The sequence below is a fragment of the Delphinus delphis genome, chromosome 2, assembly GCF_949987515.2.
Source record: "Delphinus delphis chromosome 2, mDelDel1.2, whole genome shotgun sequence".
Lineage (NCBI taxonomy): Eukaryota > Metazoa > Chordata > Mammalia > Artiodactyla > Delphinidae > Delphinus > Delphinus delphis.
Window position 1 is genome coordinate 145,926,956 of NC_082684.1, and position 15,959 is coordinate 145,942,914.

At 37.0% G+C, this 15,959-nt stretch overlaps 1 protein-coding gene across 1 annotated transcript in view; it reads left to right on the top strand.

The window, feature by feature from the left end:
• Positions 1 to 1,340: 1,340 nt before the first annotated feature.
• MNS1 (meiosis specific nuclear structural 1) overlaps positions 1,341 to 15,959 on the top strand; it is a 54,174-nt gene continuing 39,555 nt past the window's right edge. Inside the window, exons 1-3 of the mRNA XM_060005920.1 lie at positions 1,341 to 1,430; positions 5,264 to 5,485; positions 13,442 to 13,569. Of these exons, the coding sequence (XP_059861903.1) occupies positions 1,428 to 1,430; positions 5,264 to 5,485; positions 13,442 to 13,569 (353 nt within the window). The 5' untranslated portion in view covers positions 1,341 to 1,427. The remainder of the gene's footprint in view (positions 1,431 to 5,263; positions 5,486 to 13,441; positions 13,570 to 15,959) is intronic.

Below are 15,959 nucleotides of genomic sequence, written 5' to 3' on the forward strand. Positions count from 1 at the left end.
TCTTTTCCTCTGTAAAGTAGGCCTTTATTGTGGAGAAGGCCTTTATTGTGGAGAAGGCTCTGGACATATTTCACAATGATTCTTCTTCTCAGCCTCCTGCCATGACCATGGGCGATCTTTTTCGGTTCTTCATTGTGAGAACCTGGTGAGATTCCTGGAGACAAAACCCAGAGAAGTGTGGAGGCCTCCCTAACATGGCAGCCCCCACTAGTTTCACTGATTCTAGTCCATACTCAGTCTCCAGCAATCCATCAAAATTACCATTTAATTATTCCTAATTCATGGCTTCAGGGGCTTCTGCTCCATGTAAGGAGGTTTTGACTGTGACTCTCTGGATTTACCTCTCCCCACATTTCAGGGTGATGGGTTGCCCTGTGACCTCAGTTTTATGATGAATGCAAGAAAAGTTATTAGTTTCGAGTTTATCCAGCTTTATCTGGTAGTAAGGGGGGAAGTGATAACTTCCAAGTTTTTTATATTTTGAAGCTGAAACCATAAGTCCTATTTTTAATTAATCTTTAAGCAGACATATTGCTACAAAAGATGGACTTCAAATTAGCCCCAACTAAGCCAAGTTCACATGCTAACTACCTTAACAATTTTTTTTTTTTTTAGTTTGGACAAGAGTTCTCTAAATATGTCATCTCTAAAATCAATATATTTGACTAATTTCTCTGACCCATTCCTGTTCTTAAGTTCTTCCATTTAAAATGCACTTCAGTGTGTAACTTGCCAATAAAATAAACCTAACCAAAATCCTGCCATCATCTGTCTGCTCTCTCATTGGTACCTGGACCTTGTATTACATAGAATAAGATCCATGTGGCCCATATATTTTATTCCCTCAATTTACCAATAGCTTCTTTGGGTCCCCCACAGTGCACAGTTACTCAGCTAGGGAGACCGTGACCGCGCCTCCCACTGCTGAAACGAATGCCGTCATCAACCCTGCAGAACATGCATTGACGGTGCAGTAAGTACTGTGCACGGAAAGTGACTTTGGCCTCATGTCTTAGGAGTTTGCCGTATTTCTCTGTAAACAGTTTCCACACCTCAACTTGGCTCCCAACTCCAGCAAACCGACAGATAGTGGCTTGAGGGAAATCTTGGCTCCTAACAGACTGCAAAGGGCCTGCCTCAGGACACATTTATACTTCCCCACCCCATCTCCTTAAAATTTATGGAAAAACAAAAACAAACAAAAAAAACTTACGGAAGTAGCCGCCCTGCCAAGCCTCCCAAGAAGCTCAGCGCTCATTGGATAGGGCTGCGCCCAATGGGAGACGGCGGCCTTCGCGGGTGGCTGGCGCGCTGCGCCGGCAGTTGCCGGGAAACCGTATCAAAACCGGAGAGCTCTGTTGGAGTCTTGGTAAACCGCCTGAGTTGGTGGCCGCCAGAGCGAGCGAGGGGGAGTTTCGTCGGCCGAGATGGTGAGCCTGTCGGGGGGTCTCAAAACTAGTTGGTTGTCTATTGATTTAATTCTAGTTCAGAGCCAGCCTGCTTCTAAAAATGGATTTGAAGTGCCCAATCTGAGAATAAAGTGGGAAACTCGTATTTGCTTTCAGAGACCTCAGGTGCTATTATTTAAGGGACTACTTGGTTGTCTATTGATTTAATTCTAGTTCAGAGCCAGCCTGCTTCTAAAAAAGGATTTGAAGTGCCCAATCTGAGAATAAAGTGGGAAACTCGTATTTTTTTCAGAGACCTCAGGTGCTGTTATTTAAGGGACGCTCCTGGTGGCTTCCAGCCTTTTTTCGCATTTCTCCACAGTATATTTAATCTGACCGGTAAAAATCTTACTTCCCACACAAGTGGAAATTTGGGAAATGTTTAAGAACCGCTGAACAAATGAGTGGAAATGAAGGTCCAGGAGAGAGCGAATGAATAAATAGCAGCGGGTTGACCTATTAAATGTATATTGGAAAAACGTGACCTTTTTAAAAACATCTTTATTGGAGTATAATTGCTTTACAGTGTTGTGTTAGTTTTTGCTTTATAACAAAGTGAATCAGCTGTGTATACATACATCCCCATATCCCCTCCCTCTTGCATCTCCCTCCCACCCTCCCTATCCCACCCCTCCAGGTGGTCACAAAGCACTGAGCTGATCTCCCTGTGCTATGCAGCTGCTTCCCACTGGCCATCTGTTTTACTTTTGGTAGCGTATATAAGTCCATGCCACTCTCTCATTTCGTCCCAGCTGACCCTTCCCCCTCCCCGTGTCCTCAAGTCCATTCTCTACGTCTGCATCTTCATTCCTGTCCTGCCCCTAGGTTCTTCAGAACCATTTTTTTTTAAGATTCCATATATATGTGTTAGCATATGGTATTTGTCTTTCTCTTTCTGACTTACTTCACTCCGTATGACAGACTCTAGGTTCAACCTCCTCACTACAAATAACTTAATTTCATTTCTTTTAATGGCAGAGTAATATTCAATTGTATATATGTGCCACATCTTCTTTATCGATTCATCTGTCGATGGACACTTAGGTTGCTTCCATGTCCTGGCTATTGTAAATAGTGCTGCTATGAACATTGTGGTACATGAACTCTTTTTGAATTATGGTTTTCTCAGGGTATATGCCCAGTAGTGGGATTGCTGGGTCCTATGGTAGTTCTATTTTTAGTTTTTTTAAGGAACCTCCATACTGTTCTCCATAGTGGCTGTATCAATTTACATTCCCACCAACAGTGCAAGAGGGTTCCCTTTTCTCCACACCCTCTCCAGGATCTATTGTTTGTAGATTTTTTGATGATGGCCATTCTGACTGGTGTGAGGTGATACCTCATTGTGGTTTTGATCTCCATTTCTCTAATGATTAGTGATGTTGAGCATCCTTTCATGTGTTTGTTGGCAATCTGTATATCTTCTTTGGAGAAATGTCTATTTAGGTCTTCTGCCCGTTTTTGGTTTGGGTTGTTTGTTTTTTTCATATTGAGCTGCATGAGCTGTTTATATATTTTGGAGATTAATCCTTTGTCTGTTGATTCGTTTGCAAACATTTTCTCCCATTCTGAGGTTGTCTTTTCGTTTTGTTTGTAGTTTCCTTTCCTTTGCAAAAGCTTTTAAGTTTCATTAGGTTTCATTTGTTTATTTTTGTTTTTATTTCCATTACTCTAGGAGGTGAGTCAAAAAAGATCTTGCTGTGATTTATGTCAAAGAGTGTTCTTCCTATGTTTTCCTCTAAGAGTTTTATAGTGTCCAGTCTTACGTTTAGGTCTTTAATCCATTTTGAGTTTATTTTTGTGTATGGTGTTAGGGAGTGTTCTAATTTCATCCTTCTACATGTAGCTGTCTAGTTTTTGCAGCACCACTTATTGAAGACTGTCTTTTCTCCGTTGTATATCCTTGCCTCCTTTGTCATAGATTAGTTGACCAAAGGTGCGTGGGTTTATCTCTGGGCTTTCTATCCTGTTCCATTGATCTATCTTTCTGTTTTTCTGCCAGTATCATATTGTCTCGATTACTGTAGCTTCGTGGTATAGTCTGAAGTCAGGGAGTCTGATTCCTCCAGCTCCGTTTTTCTTTCTCAAGATTGCTTTGGCTATTCGGGGTCTTTTGTGTCTCCAAACAAATTTTAAGATTTTTTGTTCTAGTTCTGTAAAAAATGCCATTGGTAATTTGATAGGGATTGCATTGAATCTGTGTATTGCTTTGGATAATATAGTCATTTTCACATTATTGATTCTTCCAATCCAAGAACATGGTATATCTCTCCATCTGTTTGTATTATCTTTAGTTTCTTTCATCAGTGTCTTACAGTTTGCTGCATACAGGTCTTTTGTCTTCTTAGGTAGGTTTATTCCTAGGTATTTTATTTGTTTTGTTGCAGTGGTAAATGGGAGTGTTTCCTTAATTTCTCTTTCAGATTTTTCATCATTAGTGTATAGGAATGCAAGAGATTTCTGTGCATTAATTTTGTATCCTGCTCCTTTACCAAATTCATTGATTAACTCTAGTAGTTTTCTGGTAGCATCTTTAGGATTCTCTATGTATAGTATCATGTCATCTGCAAACAGTGACAGTTTTGCTTCTTTTCTGATTTGTATTCCTTTTATTTCTTTTTCTTCTCTGATTGGTGTGGCTAAAACTTCCAAAATTATGTTGAATAATAGCAGTGAGAGTGGGCAACCTTGTCTTGTTCCTGATCTTAGTGGAAATGTTTTCAGTTTTTCACTATTGGGAATGATGCTGGCTGTGGGTTTGTCATATATGGCCTTTATTATGTTGAGGTAAGTTCCCTCTATGCCTACTTTCTGGAGGGTTTTTATCATAAATGGGTGTTGAATTTTGTCGAAAGATTTTTCTGCATCTATTGAGATTACCATATGGTTTTTATCCTTCAATTTGTTAAAATGGTTTATCACATTGATTGATTTGCGTATATTGAAGAATCCTTGCACTCCTGGAATAAACCCCACTTGATCATGGTGTATGATCCTTTTAATGCGCTGTTGGATTCTGTTTGCTAGTATTTTGTGGAGGTTTTTTGCATCTCTGTTCATCAGTGATATTGGCCTGTAGTTTTCTTTCCTTGTGACATCTTTGTCTGGTTTTGGTATCAGTGTGATGGTGGCCTCCTAGAATGAGTTTGGGAGTGTTTCTCCCTCTGCTATATTTTGGAAGAGTTTGAGAAGGATAGGTGTTGGCTCTTCTCTAAATGTTTAATAGAATTCACCTGTGATGCCATCTGGTCCTGGGCTTTTGTTTGTTGGAAGATTTTTAATCACAGTTTCAATTTCAGTGCTTGTGACTGGTCTGTTTATATTTTCTATTTCTTCCTGGTTCAGTCTGGGAAGGTTGTGCTTTTCTAAGAATTTGTCCATTTCTTCCAGGTTGACATGACCAGCTTTTGAACCTCACTTTACAGCCAAATGGGAAGGGGTAGAGGGTGGAATGAGTAGGAATTCCCTCCGTAGTGGTAAAGAGCTGGGTCTATAGAGCTCAGCTGCACGTCTTTGAATTCTAGTATGGCTGTTTATTAGCTGAGGAAACTTGGGTCAAGTTGCTTTAATTTTCATGCCTCATATATAAGATGGGGAACACTAATAGTACCTGCTTCATTGATATATCATGTAGTTACCTACCACATTTGCTTTTTTATTATGATATATTTCTTTGAATTTAGGAAGGAAGCCAAAAGCCTTTCGTTTTTTACTGTTAACTATCTTCATTTCATTTGTTTCTGGGGCTACATCAATATATTAAAAAAAATTAGATCCTGGAGCACTAAAGTATGCTTCCCCCCCCCCCATTTTAGGCTTCCAGAAGTAGAACTCTGAGCTCTAGTGAAAGGCATCAGAAATTAGTAGATGTAAACTATTGCAAACAAGTGCATGTCGAGGCACTACAAAGGCTGCAGAATCAAATCAGGGACCAAATGGTGCAGAATGAGAATGATGACCGGGCTGAGCGCAAAAGGTTCCTCCGATTATTACAGAATGAACAATTTGAGTTGGATATGGAAGAGGCCATTCAAAAGGTAAGTTTTACTATTCATTTTTACATCATTTTTTTCCTTCATTTTCTCTTTGGAAACAATGAAAGCCAACTGGAATTGAGTAGAGAGACTAAGTATCAGGCAAAGGATGCCTCCCAGTGAGTCAGCCCAGTATAGTGGGAAAGAGCTGGGGTTTTGGAGCTGGACTGTGTATCTTTGAGTCCTAGTACTACTATATGTTAGCTGTGGAACCTTGGGTAGTTTGCTTTTACTTTCTCTGTCCCATCTAGAAAGTGAGAAGAATAATAGTACCTACTTCATAGGATTGTTTTAGTAATTAATCAGTTAATACAGGCAAAGCCCTTAGAATAGTGCCTGGAAGAGTAAGCACTCAGGTTTTTTTTTTTCATAAATATGAAATTCATAATTACTAACTTCCACAGTTTTGTTCACATAAGTATAATTCTGTTGCTTTCCCTAAAATTCTAAAGACAAAAATTTAAGAATACCTTTTTTGAATTTATTGAGATTAAACATGTACATTAAGCGGTAGAAAATGAACACTTATTTATTAGCTATGAATTTACTTGTATTTTTGATTTTTGAAATACTGCCTTGAAAAATTCAGGTATAATACGTAGGTATGTAGCTACTAAAGTGTGGAGACAGTTTTTCAGTGCATATTTTAAGGGATGAGGGAGGTAGAAAAAGGGAAACCACCGAGAAAAGAAATGAGTTCTCATAAATGTGAAAAAGATGTTCTGATATTTCAGTATTTTTTGAGTGTCTGCTGTATGTTCAACATTTTGTAATATATTGTGGGGAATGGCAAAACCAAGTTTTAAAAGTGGTATTCATCCTTCTGAGTTTCAAATTCCAGAAGCTTAGACATGACTTTCTAACCCTGAGCAAGAAGATCCTTGGGGATTAGATTTTTTTGCCTATTCTTTTTATTCTTATTTTTCTTTAATTTTAAAGAAAATCCCAGATATCATATCAACTCTCTCGTATACTTCAGTATACATCTTACAAAATATGGATTTATTTTTATATAGCAGCAGCATAGTGCCATTATCTTACCTGATAGAATTATCAATAAATTCAAGGTATCATTTAATACCATTCCATAATCAAATTTCTATGATTGTGTCAGAAGACTGCTTTTAGAGTTGGTTTGTTTTAATCAGATCCAAACAAGGTTTATCCAGTGTATTTGGTTATGTCAGGTCCCTTTTAATCTAAAACAACCCTTCCCTGTGCTTTTTTTGTTAACTTCATGTTTTTAACTTGTTAAAGAAGCTAGGCCAGTTGTTTAATACGATATCCCACTTTCTGAATTTATCTATTTGCTTCCTCAGCGGTTCCTTTACTTTGTTCCGCTATCTCTTATATTTCCTCTAAATGGAAGTTAGCCCTAAGGGCAGGATTAGATTTAGGTACAACTCTTTTGGCTGTGACTCCATGGCAGTGCTATCCTTGTTATCTTATCCCACCAGCAGGCACATACTGGTGCTGATGTTGATGCTAATGTTGATTAGTGGGTTTAATGAGACAGCCTGGTTCCTCCATTGTAAAGATCCCCATCAAACTTTAATCTTTGGTTTCACCAATAAATCTTTTTCATTATTAGGGGTTGCAAAACACTGATTTTCTAATTTTGTTGTTCCTTTCACATTTAATTAGCTGCAATTCCTCTGTAAAGAACTTTCCCTCATCAACTAGCGTAATTTGGTACCCTGAGATATAGTTTTTACTGGAAAGGGAGATAAATAATTTTCAGAGTAAGAACTGGTGCCCTAGTCACTTCCATTGGTGTATGCCTATGTTGCTTTTTAAAATTTTATTTTCTTGAGCTTTGGACTTTTTCCCTTAAAAAAAATTTTTTTTTTGGAGTCATGGGCCTTTATATACTTGAATTAATTGTATTTATTATTCTTTTTCATGCTCAGATTGTCCTACATTTGGCCAGTGGATGCCCTTTTATTGCTTCTGTGTCCTTTTGACAAGACTCCCTTTATTTGTGGTAGCTTTCTTGCTTTTTGTCAGAATACAGTGTTACAGGCTAGGGATGGTTAATTTTACGTGCCAGCTTGACTGGGCTGGGGGGTGCCCAGATATTTGGTCAGCCATTATTTTGGGTGTTTTTGGATGAGATTAGCATTTAAATTAATAGACTGAGTAAAGCAGATTTTTTTTTTTTTTCTGTATGCGGGGCTCTCACTGTTGTGGCCTCTCCCGTTGCGGAGCACAGGCTCCGGATGCGCAGGCTCAGCGGCCATGGCTCACGGGCCCAGCCGCTCCGCAGCATGTGGGACCCTCCCGGACTGGGGCATGAACCTGTGTCCCCTGCATCGGCAGGCGGACTCTCAACCACTGCGCCACCAGGGAAGCCCGAGTAAAGCAGATTTTGAACTGAAACAATTCTTACTGAGTCTCAAGCCTGCCAGCCTTCAGGCGGGAACTACACCAGTGGCTCTCAGGCCTTTGACCTTAGACTGGAACTAAACTATTGGCTGGCTTCTGTCTCCAGCTTTCCAACTCACCCTGCAGATCTTGGGACTTGCCTGCTTCCATAATTGCTTGAGCTGATTCCTTATTATATTGTTTCTGTTTCTCTCGAAAACCCTAATACAAGGTTCATCTTGTAAATTTCTTGCTTCATACCTGGTATTGGCCATTGTACCAACGAGTTCTATTATCATTTAGTGGAGACAATTTTGGTTTTAGGTATGCTTATTACTCCTGGGTGTTAGATATGCTTATTATATTGGTTCCAGGTCTTTTCAGCAGATAGAACTTGGGCATATGCATATTTTTAACTTTTTGAGATAAGTTTAGTTTTACAGAATAGTTGCAAAAATAATACCCTTACCTGACTTCCCTTTATGTCACTGCTAAGATAATCATAGAATAATTATCAAAATGAAGAAATTAGCCTTGCCACAATACTATTAACTAAACTGTGAGATTTATTCAGATTTCATCAGTTTTTCCACTAACACCTTTTTGTTGTTGTTGTTGTTGTTCCAGTATCACAAATTGCATTTAGTTGTCAGGTGTCCTTAGTCTCCTCTAAGTCTCCTCCATTCTGTGAGTTCCTCCCTTTTTTTTTCTTTCATGACCTTGACAATTTTGAAGACTATAGTTCATTTGTTATATTAGTTTTCTGTTGCTGTGTAACAAACTTCCACAAACTTAGTGGCTTAAAACAATATCCATTTATTACCTCACAATTTCTGTAGGTCAGAAGTCCAGGCATGGTGTAGCTGGATTGTCTGCTTGGTCTCACAAGGCTGAAATCAAGGTGTTGCCTGGGATGCATTCTCATCTGGATCTTGGGGCCTCTTCTTGGCCCGTTTAAGTTGTCAGCAGAGTTCATGTTCTTGTAGTTGTAAGCCTGAAGTTTTCATCTCCCAGAGGTTGCTGACATTCCCTGCCACGTGACCCTCTCTACACATGCAGTTTACTTGCTTTCTGGTACCACAAGATGTTCCAGGCTCAGCTTATTCTTCCCTTGCCTTGGAATCAACCAGTTCTCTAAGAAGACTTGGTTCCTTTTATTGGAAAATGGTATTTAGAAACCAAGGTCTGAATGATGGACGTGTTCATTATTACTGGGGTTTTACTGCTCTACTCCCTCTAGGTGGAAAGAACTAGAAAACAAACTAGAAAATAACCATACACACACATCTGTGTTTACATTTGTGTGTCTATCTGCATGTATTTATTAATAAAAAAACCCATGAGCCTGAGTTGGTACTGCTGACTCCAATCTGCCACCACAGGGGTCATTTTAGTCTTTCTCCTTTCCTTATTTGTAATTGCATTCTCCCAACAAAAAGAAAGCTGGCTCTCATTATCTACAGTATAACCTTGTCTGTAACCTTTAGAATAGGCTTTTTTCACTCCACATAATGCTCTTGAGATTCATCCATGTTGTTGGATGTGTCAACAGTTGATTCCTTTTTATTATTAAGTAGTAGTACACAGCATGGATGTACTAGTTGATTTCATTTAAAATTTACATATTATAAAATTCGTTCTTTGTTATGTACAGTTCTATGGATTTTAGCAAATGCAGATTACTGTTTCCACCATCACAATGTCATACAAAGCAATCCATCACACCAAAAGTCCCCTCATGCTTCCCCTTTATAGTCAACCACTCACACCACCCCCCAATTCCTGGAAACAATTGATTTCTTTTTTGACCAATAGGTTTATCTTTTCCATAGTATCATATAAATGGAATTATGTAATATGTCACCTTTTGGGTCTACTTCTTTCACTTAGCAAAACAAATTTAATATTTTGTGTTGTTGCATGAATCATTCATTTTAATTGCTGAATGGTATAGTAGTATTCTATTATATGGAGGTACCACAGTTTGTTTATCCATTCACAGTATGAAGTAAATTTGAGTTGTTTACAGTTTTGGGCAAATGTGAATAAAACTGAATACAAACTTTTTTATGAACATAAATTTTCATTTCTCTTGGATAGATATCTGATAGTAGGATGGTTGGGTCATATGGTATGTGTAAGTTTCATTTTATAAGAAACTGCCAAATCATTTTCCAGAGTTACTGCACTACTTTGCATTTCCTCAAGTAATGTATAAGAATTCCAATGGCTTTGTGTCCACAGCAGTACTTGCTGTTGCTTTTTGTTCATTGAAATTTTTATTGAGATAATTATAGATTCATATGAAGTTGTAAGAAAAATACATAAAGTTCCTATATATCCTGTACCCAATTTCTCCCAATGGTACATCTTGCAAAAGTATAGTACAATATCACAAACAAGATATCAACAGTGATGCAATTCACCAGTCTTGTTCAGATTTCCTCAGTTTTATTTGTGTGTGTGTGTGTGTGTGTGTGTGTGTGTGTTTAGTTCTATACAGTTTATAACACGTGTAGCTTTGTATATATAATACCATAGCCAAGATCCAGAGGAGTTCCATGAGCACAAGGATCCCACGTTTTGTCCTTTTATGTACATACCCTTCTCTTTCTTGTCTATCCCTACCTCATCCTTAACTGTAGAAATCACTAATATGTTCTCCATTTCTATAATTTTGTCACTTAAAGAACATTACATGTACAACTCATCAGTAAAATGAGCAAAGGATTTCAATAGCCATTTCTCCCAAGAAGATATACAAGTGGGCAATAAGCCCAAAAAGCAATGCTCAACATCATTAATCATTAGGGAGATGCAAATCAAAACCACAGTGAGATAACCACTTCAGACCCACGAGGACTGCTGCAGTTGGAGGAAAAAAAAAAGGAAAATAAGTGTTGGAACCCTTGTACATTGCTGCTGGAAATGTAAAATGGTGTAGTGGCTGTACAGAACTGTTTGGTAGTTCCTCAAAAAGTTAAGCATAGTTACTATATTACATAGCAGTTACACTCCTAAGCATATGACCAAGATAATTGAAAATCTATGTCCACACAAAAACTTTTACACAAATGTTCATAGCAGCATTAATCATGATAGCCAGATAAGTGGAAACAACCCAAATGCCCATCAGCTTGTGAATGGATAAGCAAAATATGTTATATCTGTACAATTGTATATTATGCAGCCATAAAAAGGTATGCATTACTGATATGTACTGCGACATAGGTGAACGTTGAAAGCATTATGCTAAATGAAAGAAGCCAAACACAAAAAGGCCACATATTGTATGATTTCTTTTCAATGAAATATCTAGAATAGGCAGATTCACACAGATAGGAAGTAGATTAGTGGTTGAGGGGTAAGTGGAATGGTGAGTGACTGCTAACACGTATGGGGTTTCTTTTTCGGGTGATAAAAATGTTCTGTAATGTTAAAAACTTACATCCACACACAAAACTGCACATGGATGTTTATGGCAGCTTTATTCATAATTGCCGAAACTTGTAAGCAACTAAGATGTCCTTCAGTAGGTGAATGGATAAATAATCCACAAAATAGAATATTATTATTCAGTGCTAAAATAAATGAGCTATCAAGCCATGAAAAGACATGAAAGTGAAAGAAGCCAATCTGAAAAGCTACATAATGTATGATTTCAACTATATGACATTCTGGAAAAGGCAAAACAATGGGGTTAGTGAAAAGTTCAGTGGTTTCCAGGGGTTTTGGAGAGGGTGGGATGAATAAGCAGAACAAAGAGGATTTTTAGGGCAGTGAAACTACTCTGTATGATATTGTAATGGTAGGTATATATGTCATCATACAGTTGTTTAAACCCATAGAATATATAACACCAAGAATGAACAGTAAGGTAAACTATGGACTTTGGGTGTTAATGATGTGTCAGTGTAGGTTTACTGATTGTAACAAATGTCCCCTCTGGTGTGGGATGTTGATAAGGGGCTGTGCATGTGTGTGGGCAGAGTGTTTATTGGGAACTCTGTTCTTGTCAGTTTTGCTGTGAACCCAATACTGCTCCAAATAGTAGTCTATTAAAAAAAAAAAGTTCTGGAACTAGGTAGTGGTGTTGGTTGCACAACATTGTGAATGTACTAAAAAACTGCTGAGTCGTGAATTGTGAAATGTGAATTTTACGCTGTGTGAATTATGTTTCAGCTTTAAAATAGAACATGTTCCAAGAACATTATATAAATAGGATCAAACAGTATGTAACCTTTTGGGATTGGATTTTTTCACTCAGCATAATTCCTGGAGATTCATCCAAATTGTAGTTTGTATGAATACTCATTCTTTTTTGTTGCTGAGTGGTGTTCCACAGTATGGATATACCACAGTTTATTTGACCATTCACCTGTTGAAGGATGTCTGGGTATTTTCAGTTGGGTATTTTGAATAAATCTGCTGTAAACATTTGGGTACAGGTTTTTTTAATAAACATAAATTTTCATTTCTCTGGGAGAAATGCTTAAGAGTACAACTGTTGAGTTGTATTGTAAAATCTATTTTCCAGAGTAGCTATACCATTTTACATTCCCACCCAGTGAATAATGCTGTTTCTCACCAGCATTTGTTTTTGCTGCTACTTTTTGTTTTAGCCATTCCAGTAGGTATGTAGTGATATATAATTGTAGTTTTAACTTGAATTTCCTGATGTCTAATGATATTGAACATCTTTTCATGTGCATATTCTTTCCTAAATACAGAATTTAATCAAGTCTCTAGATCTTTCTACCATTTTATAGGAAATACAAAAGAGAAACAAGATATCCTGGTGAAGCAATCAGTCGAATTCAGAATGTGAGACATTCTGTGGGACATATGTCCTAATTTCCACAACAAATCAGTGTGCTGGCGGGGGGTAGTCTGTGAGGAGACTGTTAAAAAATAAAAGAGACTTAATAGAAATCATAACTAGATACAATATATGGACCTTGTTTGGATTTTGATTTGAACAAACCAAAAAAAAAAAGATCTTCAAGACAGCTGGGGAAATCTAAATATGGAAAAGTTATTAGACCTTACTAAGGAATTATTGTTAATTTATTTCAGTTTATTACTTGTATGGTTATATAAGAAGAAATTCTTGTCAGGTAGAGATCAATATTGAATTATTTACATGGTAATGATATATCTAGGATTTGTTTTTAAATACTCTAGTAAAAAAATATATATATATAGGAAAAAGTGGGAGTGGAGTAGAAGAGTAGAGAAAAAAGATTGGCAAAATACTGATAATTTTTGAAGATGAGTGATGGCTACCTGAGGGAGTGTTTCAGTATTCTTCTTACTTTTGGTGATGTTTGAAAATTTCCATGAAAAAATGTTCAGAAAAAAAAAACATTCAGATAAAATGTTCAGAAATTTTCCGTGATAAAATGTTCAGAACATTTTCCAGATAAAATGTTCAGAAAAATTATTTATTGAAATTATATTTTGTATTTTAAAACATAAACAGTTGACTGCTCAGAAGGTACTTGTAGTTTTTTGCTATAAAACAAATTCAACCTTAATGAAAAAAAATCTGGTTCTGGGGGACAAATGACTAAAGTTATTTATTTTTTTATTTAGGCAGAAGAAAACAAAAGATTGAGGGAGCTCCAGCTTGAACAAGAAGAAAAATTAGCTATGGAATTGGCAAAACTTAAACATGAAAGTCTAAAGGATGAAAAGATGAGGCAACAAGTAAGAGAAAACAGGTATCTTGGCTTCCAAAAATTTCATTTATTTAGTCTTTTTGGCCACTTAAAAAAATTTTTTTTTTTGCCTTAGGTCCTTGGTTATCTATTTTAAATATAGCAGTGTGTACATGTCAATTCCAAACTCCCAATCTACACCTCCCCTCTGCCATTCCCCCCTGGTAATCATAAGCTAATTCCCTGAGTCTCTGAGTCTGTTTCTGTTTTGTAAATAAGTTCATTTGTATCATTTTTTTTTTAGATTCTGCATATAAGTGATATATTTGTCCTTCTCTGTCTGACTTACTTCACTTATCTTTAAACTTTTATGTAATGCTTAGCATCTGAGAGTGAGATTTCTTTCTTTATGCCATTGTTCTTAGTTAATATTTTGACTAGAAATACTGCTTTAAATCCTATATATATGTTCATCTGAGAAAAGAGGTAATATTCTTAGAAATACAGTGTTAATATTTAAGGTGAAAATCAGTATCAATTCCCTCTTCTCTAAAGATAATTTTTAAAATGACCTCTTATAAAAAATAGACTCATGAATTCTACTTATAAGAAAAATCTTAGGTGATACCTAATTTAATTTTATGCCCCTACATAAATTTCCTACAGTATTTCTGGAAGGTGACTGGTCAGCTGTGGTTTAGCACGTCCAGTGACTGCCATAGGAACTTTTTCATTCAGCCCTATCTTTGAATAATCTTTTTTTCCCTATTGTTTCAAAATTAATTTCCCTGTAATATCCAGGCATTTATCTTAGTTCTGCTATCTGATTGAAAAAGAAATAAATTGAGTTTTTCTTTAGGACGTCTCTTCATATTTATGAATCCACTAAACATTTCCTTCTGTAAGTTAAATGTCCCTTATTCCTTCATTTGTTCCTCAGATAACATGATTTCAAGCTTCTTTACCATCCTGGTTCTCTTCTGTAGATGTAATGTAGATTTTTAGTATTCCTTAACAAAATATTGCCCCCACAATTATGTGTAATACTCTAGGGTACTGTTTATTTTATTTAATTTTTTAAAAAATATTTATTTATTTATTTGGTTGCACCGTCTTAGTCTTGGCAGGCAGGCTCCTTAGTTGCAGAGCACCGGCTCCTTAGTTGCAGCATGTTGTCTTCTTAATTGTGGCATGTGGGCTTCTTAGTTGTGGCATGTGAACTCTTAGTTGTGGCATGCATGTGGGATCTAGTTCCCTGACCAAGGACTGAACCCAGGCCCCCTGCATTGGGAGCATGGAGTCTTATCCACTGCACCACCAGGGAAGTCCCTAGGGTACTGTTTAGTACTTCTAATAGTGAGACTATTAACCACATTGTTCTAGAATATGTTTCTTAATGTTGCCTCATATAGAATTACTTTTCAGTGGCAGCCTATCACACTATTGATTAAAACTCAGACTAACTAAATGCCCATTCTGTACTTATGTAGTTGAATATATTAGGAATTTACTTTGATAGTTGTTACATTTTATCTTTAACTGAGCAAGGCTTCTATAGAATATTATATAACCCATGGATGAGCTCCAGAGATTTTGAGCCCATTAAATTATATATGTATGTTTGGCAAATGTACCCATGTGTATTTTTCTGTGTCCACAACTTTTATCACATTCTCTAAGGGATTACTAATTCTTAGAAGAAAAAAAAAGATTTAAAATTGCTGCTAATGTCTTCGTATTGCTCTAGTCTCAAACTGTCTTTTTTGATCTTAATTCTGCAATTATTGTTAGCTATCACTCACACTTTTATGTTTTCTGAAGATGAAATGTTTCATATTTCTTTGTCTGATTCACTGATAAAAGATTTAAATATAGGACCTATCTAGCAATTGAAGGCTAGGTGATTCAGATAAAAGCTCCCTCTCAGAGAAGACTGTCTAGAGAAAGTAAAATAATAAGATATGGGAGAGGAAGGAAACCAGAATGGTGAGCCTGGCATTTGTAGCTGCATTTCTCCTGGAAGTTTCTGCAGATGGCAAAAGTATGGCTGAGAGTAAACAAGTGAAGCAGAGCTTGGCCAGTAAGCATATAGTAAGGTGTTCAACATCATTCTACACGCTGTATGCTTAAGAGTTGTGTACTTTGGTGTATGTTTTACTTTAATAATCCAGAATTTAATTAGATTTTATTAGATAGAAACAGATGAAGAGATACTGTGCAGTTTAGTGGAAAATATCCACAATAAGCATAGAGAGACAAAAGGGTAGAAAAATACAAAAGAGAACTTAAAAGAGATAAGGGCTGTGCTGGAAAGTGCTACCACAGGCGTCCCCAACCTCCGGGCTGTGGACCAGTACCGGCCCACTCCCTTTTAGGAACCAGGCCACACAGCGGGATGTGAGTGGTGGGCAAGTGAGTGAAGCTTCACCTGCCGCTCCCCATCGCTCACATTA